Here is a 6,930-nt window from a genome sequence, read left to right as displayed (position 1 = left end):
GTAAAAGGTATTGCAGAGTAATCTGATCTCCGGAATCCCCTCGAACTATTGCTATGGTAGAACTCCCAAAATAAAATTATTTCTAGGGAGAAATGAACAAATCATTATTCCCCTCCCCTTTTTTGGCCTGGTAATCAAGTTTTTCAAGGGACACGGGTGGCACTGTGGTCTAAACCACTGAGCCTTGGGCTTGCTGATCAGAAGGTCGGCGGTTCGAATCCCCATGACAGGGTGAGCTCCCATTGCTCAGTCCCTGCTCCTGCCCACCTAGCAGTTCGAAAGCACGTCAAAGTGCAAGTAGATAAATAGGTACCACTCCGGCGGGAAGGTAAGTGGCGTTTCCGTGTGCTGCTCTGGTTTCGCCAGAAGTGGCTTAGTCATGCTGGCCACAGGACCTGGAAGAACTGTCTGCAGACAAACGCCGGCTCCCTCGGCCAGTAAAGCGAGATGAGCACCGCAAACCCAAAGTCGTTCATGACTGGACTTAACTGTCAGGGGTCCTTCACCTTTTTTTTAAAAAAAAATATCAGTTTTGCAGCATGCTTTGAAGAACTAGGCTTTGTATCCTCAATTTCAGAACATGAACTACGTGTGCACCAAATTTTACTTATCCAGACTGTGGGAAATCGTTTTAACAATTTTTGATGGCCCAATAAGTGAGCCTAGATAACAATGAGCTTATTCTCCTTCTCAGGACCGAGCCAACTGATTTTATGAGGATTCCAGGTTGTATATGTGTGTGTTGAGAAAACAGGAATGGAGCACATTAACCAAACCTCTTCTCCCACCATGGGGCAGAACTCTGTCAGAAATATGCAGGGAGATGATTTACAAACAAGCAAAATTTATTGACGAGCACAAAAAATACATAATATATGATGCAAACAAGGACTGCTCACAGAAGTAAAAAACATCTCTCATGACAACGGAAAGAAGATGATGTCCAAGAATCACGTTAAGACTGCCTCAGGGGCAGCAGCATAATTTAGACAGGAAAAGGCGGCAGAGGTTGCCTGCTTCATGACGCTGCCACACCCCCTGCCCCAGTCCCATGAGGGGGCAGTGTCATTGGAGGCAGGAACATGGATTTTAGCTTCCCAGACATGCTTGCAATCTCGGGATCCTGAGACTCATACGATTTTATCAATCGGGCAAACTTTAGGACTCCTAGGAAAAAAAGGAGGATAAAGTGAAATCCAATTTATTCACCAGAACACTAACTTTTATCACAATGATCCCCAACATTGCATGACAAGTAAGGAAACCTCTTTTGGCTCAACCAAGCAATCAATGGGGCACCTTCCTTTTTTTGCCAATTCATTTAAAAAAAATTTAACAAATTAATTCAAATTAAAAACAAATTTAAAAGTTGACTTCCCACCCCTTTCCAGATGTTTCTTTTCTCTCCCTCCTTTGCTGCTCTCACAATAACATACCTTTCCCTAATTTCTATTAATTTCCCATCCTTTCTCAGTTTCCACCTGCTGTGCAGGTTTCGATCCCTGCTTAGACTTTTGTTTAACTATAACATTTCCCCAGTTATTCAAGTGGAGTTATTCTTCCTTCATCTATCCATATAAACCGTAAATCACAATTTTAAAATCGTATTTCCTCCAGTGCAACTTGTTAATCTTGCCTTTATGCATTCACAACACTATAATTAAAAGGGGTAATTCTATAATCTTCTTTAACCCCAGAATTCTATTCAAACTTCGCAATCCTCACAAACATCTGGGGAGTCTCCTGATCCCGCATGTTATGAAGTTCCCTTTAAGCAAATCAAACTTTGACAATATCCATTTCCTCAGGCTTAATCTTCTAGCTGTGTCCATGGTCAGATAATAATAATAATAATAATAATAATAATAATAATAATAATAATAATAATAATAATAATAATAATAATGTATTATTTATACCCCGCCCATCTGGCTGAGTTTCCCCAGCCACTCTGGGCAGCTTCCAATCAAGTGTTAAAAACAATACAGCATTAAATATTAAAAACTTCCCTAAACAGGGCTGCCTTCAGATGTCTTTTAAAAAGAAGATAGCTGCTTATTTCCTTCACATCTGAAGGGAGGGCATTCCACAGGGCGGGCGCCACTACCGAGAAGGCCCTCTGTCTGGTTCCCTGTAACCTCACTTCTCGCAATGAGGGAACTGCCAGAAGGCCCTCAGAGCTGGACCTCAGCGTCCGGGCAGAACAATAGAGGTGGAGACGCTCCTTCAGGTATACTGGACCGAGGCCGTTTAGGGCTTTAAAGGTCAGCACCAACACTTTGAATTGTGCTCAGAAACGTACTGGGAGCCAATGCAGATCTCTCAGGACCGGTGTTATGTGGTCTTGGCGGCCAGTCCCAGTCACCAGTCTAGCTGCCGCATTCTGGATTAATTGCAGTTTCCGGGTCATCTTCAAAGGTAGCCCCACGTAGAGCGCATTGCGGTAGTCTACGTGGGAGATAACCAGAGCAAGCACCACTCTGGTGAGACAGTCCATGGGCAGGAAGGGTCTCAGCCTGCGTACCAGATGGAGCTGGTAGACAGCCGCCCTGGACACAGAATTAACCTCCATGGACAGCTGTGAGTCCAAAATGATGAAGAGAAAAAGAAGAGTTTGAATTTGATATCCTGCCATTCACTCCCTTTAAGGAGTCTCAAAGCGGCTAACATTCTCCTTTCCCTTCCTCCCCCACACCAAACACTCTGTGAGGTGAGTGGGGCTGAGAGACTTCAAAGAAGTGTGACTGGCCCAAGGTCACCCAGCAGCTGCATGTGGAGGAGCGGAGACGCGAACCCGGTTCCCCAGATTAGGAGACTACCGCTCTTAACCACTACACCACACTGGCTCTCGATGGGACGCAGCTTGCGTTTGTGTCACCCCACAAGGAACGTGAGTCAGTCTAGCCCCTTCCCCTTCACTTCAGCACCTTGAACTCACCTTCCCCATCATTGCTGAACCCATAGGCTTTGATCACATCCTGCTGGATCTGGGTAGCCACAGGCAGCAGGAACTGGAGCATCTTCCCCATGTCATTGCAGGCATTGTCCCTCGCCTCCTCCATGCGCTGGGCGTTTTCCGGCGAACCAAACGCCTTGATCACTTCAGCCAGAACCACTGAGGAAGAGAGCAGAAGGACTGTTGCCACTAAGCCATCACAAACCTGCGAGGAACTTCCAACACTGGAAGACTGGCAGGTCAAGATGGTGGAATAAGCAGAGTTGGCAAAGTTGACGGGGGAAATCCGGAATCAGTGCGATGAACTGTTTCAAAAGGACTGGAGTAAATTTATATTTTATACGAAAGAAAATTGTAAACATCTGAAAACGTTTGTAGGTTTGAATTGAAATGTTTTGTAATGTGAATATAAGGAACTGATTTGCATACAATGAGGTGAAATATTAAAAGAAGACAGAAGGTAAAAAAGTGGTTATAGAAATGCTAAGAATTTAGTAAAAATGTTTGGAAGTCAGAAAGAAGGAGGGAAGGAGGTTGATGCTCGGTCTGAGTAATGTATCAGGTTATAGAATTATGTAACAAAATGTGAGTATGATAAATATGGAAAACTAAAAAAAAATTATATAAACAAAAACCCTGGCGAACCATACACACAGCAAGTGGAACATGCAAGCCATAGGCACTGACTCTATAGGGCTGAGGTGTCTTCAAGTCCCCACATAGTCTGTTGGTACAGGTTTGTGCCACCCCAGTCTTGAGGAGCCAGGCCTTGCCACGGTGGGCCTTGCTGCTGTGGCAGCAGACCTCGCCAGGGCAGCAGACCCTCCCAATGTTGGGTAGAATTCGGCACCTCCGAGGCAGGAGCATGCCTCCACCTGCTAATACTTTATCCATGAGGATCAAATCTCACCCTTGTCTCAAATTTCCTGGGATGAGTTGCCTACACGCAACAGCCTTGAAGTGAGGCTCTCTGAGAAAAGGTTTCCAGTGAAGGCGATGCCAAGTTCCTGGAATAAGGAAGATTAAAACGAGGAACCAGCACCATCGTCCCTTATTTCACAGAAGACACTCTGCAACTAAACAGTCCAGTTCAAGAGAGAACTGACAGGAACCGTGGCAAAACCCCAACCCCTCCGTCTCACTGGAAAACCACGGTTAACACAACATTCAGTTTTCCACTAGTCTTTCGTGCAATGGCTTTCAATTGTGTGGCTTTCAGGTAATCCTTTCCTTGTAAGCACATCAGCCATGGAACTCCTGTGTGTAGCAGAGGATTCCGGGGAGTGTTTTGAGAGCGCACACTCGGGCCCTGGTCATACATAAATACACACATCCATACTAAAGCGTATCAGGGACAATGCCAAGCTCAATCCTTCCTCCAGAGATGCTCGTTTTGCATGTACACAGATTTATTTGTTCATGAAGGGAGTACCACAAACAGTCAACCTTGAGCCTACAATAGTGCAATGCACTTTACAGCTTTACCATTTGATTCTGCTAAAGCAGCAACTGCTCCCGAGTAAAAGCAGAATGCTTTCTTATGCTCATGCTGGGTCCACCAAGAGAGAAAACGTCTAGAATAACACATATCCACAGGCCTTATTTACACATCTGAATGTGTTGTGTTGGTGCACATAACGTCCTTCAGGAAAGCTCGACTGTGATCTTCTCATTAAACACCCCTAATAAGTTTCCATAGAACCAAGTTTCCTAGTCTGAAAAACTCTGCTTCTGTGCAGCGGAGAGAGCCAATCTGCAGTCCACAAATGTGTTCCACAAAGGAATTTAATCTGACCCCTGACTGGCCCTGCTATATTTTAATCAATGCATGGCAGAAGCCTTTTTTCAGGAGATTTTGAAATTATTTTCAGGAAGCTTCCACTACTAAAAACATCACATCTGCCTAGGAAGGGCTATTACTGTGACGCTCTTACTGGTTTGGAAATTCTAAAGCAGTGTATATGTTGTTGTTGTTATTATTGTTATTATTATTATAAGCTAACTTTATTAAAGAGCCTCAATATAAAAAAAAACAACCGAAGATCCTGGCCACTGGGCCCATCACCTCCTGGCAAATAGAAGGGGAAGAAATGGAGGCAGTGAGAGATTTTACTTTCTTGGGCTCCATGATCACTGCAGATGGTGACAGCAGCCATGGAATTAAAAGACGCCTGCTCCTTGGGAGAAAAGCAGTGACAAACCTAGACAGCATCTTAAAAAGCAGAGACATCACCTTGCTAGCAAAGGTTCGTATAGTTAAAGCTCTGGTTTTCCCAGTAGTGATGTACGGAAGTGAGAGCTGGACCATCAAGAAGGCTGATCGCCGAAGAATTGATGCTTTTGAATTCTGGTGCTGGAGGAGACTCTGGAGAGTCCCATGGACTGCAAGAAGATCAAACCTCTCCATTCTGAAGGAAATCAGCCCTGAGTGCTCACTGGAAGGACAGATCCTGAAGCTGAGACTCCAAGACTTTGGCCACCTCATGAGAAGAGAAGACTCCCTGGAAAAGACCCTGATGTTGGGAAAGATGGAGGGCACAAGGAGAAGGGGACGACAGAGGACGAGATGGTTGGACAGTGTTCTCAAAGCTACTAACTTGACCAAACTGGGGGAGGCAGTGGAAGACAGGAGTGCCTGGCGTGCTCTGGTCCAGGGGGTCACGAAGAGTCGGACACGACTAAACAACTAAACAACAACAACAATCATCATCATCATCATCACCACTATTATTTCCTCTCAAACGACAAGGGAGGTGGATTTCGCCCCCGATGCGCTTCCTCCTCTCACCTTTGGCTTGCTCGGCTGTTAGGGAGACGGGCTGGGCCTGGGCCGAGGCGGCCACGGGGCGCTGCAGGCTGGACATGCGGCGGCCGAAGGGAGGAGAGGCGCTGGCGGCGAAGAGGAGACCCGGGGGGAGATCGGAGCAGGCGGCGGCGCCGGGGCTCCCTCCGCTGCTGGCTGCGCGCCCGGGTCAGGCGCCGGGAGGAGCGGACGCGCGACTTCCTCCTTCGCCCCGCCGGGAAGACGCAGCAGCAGCTGCCTCGCAAAGCATCCCTCCCCGCCCCGGAACGTGTGGATCCGCCTTCCTACTTCCGCGCTGCAAAGCGGGTTGGAAACGCCCCGCTCTGCCTCCACCCCCGGCGGCGACGTCACTTGAAAGCTAGAGGGAACCTCCCATGCAGGGGCAGTCGAGCTGCAGATTGTTCTGGGGTGGCAAAGCAGCGCTTGGCTTGATCCCTTTAGCTGCTGTTTCGTTGTTTCAGAGATTCTAATAAATGCCCAATTGATTTGTGAATCCTGCAATATGACTTCTTCTCTTTTGCTGTAATAGTGACACATAGGATTTATTTTTTTTAGTTGCTGCTTTGCTCATAGCGCTTTATAGATGACTGTTTTTTGTAATGATTGGTTAATTATTTTGTATGATTTATGCAGGGCCGGATTTAGGTCTGATGAGGCCCTAAGCTACCGAAGGTAATGGATATGTCCAGCTGTCCTTTGTCAACAACAAATTGACGCTGTTTTTTCTGTTGAGTGTATGCTATATGGTAATTTATGGACCTAAGAGGTATCCAAAGCCATTTGCACATGCAGAATGTAGGCACCCTATATATAGAAATGAGCAAACCAGTGATATTTTAGGGAGCAGGCGGGCCCATAACTTACATCATAGGAGCCTACACAACACAAAACACTGTTGCTGTAGGTAGGTTTTATTTTGTTTTTTTATCTTATATTTTGGAAACATCCAGTTTTTTACCCTTTGAATTTTTTGGGTGGCCCCAAGAGAGTGGGGCCCTAAACTATAGCTTGCCTAGTGTATACATAAATCTGGCACTGGATTTATGCCTTACTTGCGCTGCTCTGTTTCATTCTATTATGTTACTGTTGTTTATTGCTTGTAAGCCACCTTGGGATTCATAGAATTGTAGAGCTAGAAAGGGACCCCCAAAGGTCATCCAATCGAACCCCC

The 6,930-nt window shown here is 46.1% G+C and overlaps 1 protein-coding gene across 1 annotated transcript; it reads right to left on the bottom strand.

Annotated features, from left to right (window-relative positions):
* Nucleotides 1–826: 826 nt before the first annotated feature.
* On the bottom strand, nucleotides 827–6,026 carry LOC310696480 (protein C10). The gene is made up of 3 exons (XM_083482059.1): nucleotides 5,745–6,026; nucleotides 2,939–3,115; nucleotides 827–1,167 (listed from the first exon to the last, which is right to left on the bottom strand). The coding sequence occupies exons 1-3, from the start codon at nucleotides 5,818–5,820 to the stop codon at nucleotides 1,019–1,021; spliced, it is 402 nt and encodes a 133-aa protein (XP_083338185.1). The 5' UTR covers nucleotides 5,821–6,026; the 3' UTR covers nucleotides 827–1,018.
* Between the last annotated feature and the right edge of the window lie 904 nt (nucleotides 6,027–6,930).

Source organism: Podarcis liolepis, assembly GCF_965112155.1.
Source record: "Podarcis liolepis genome assembly, chromosome: 17".
NCBI classification, from domain to species: domain Eukaryota; kingdom Metazoa; phylum Chordata; class Lepidosauria; order Squamata; family Lacertidae; genus Podarcis; species Podarcis liolepis.
This window is presented reverse-complemented; position numbering and strand designations above follow the sequence as displayed.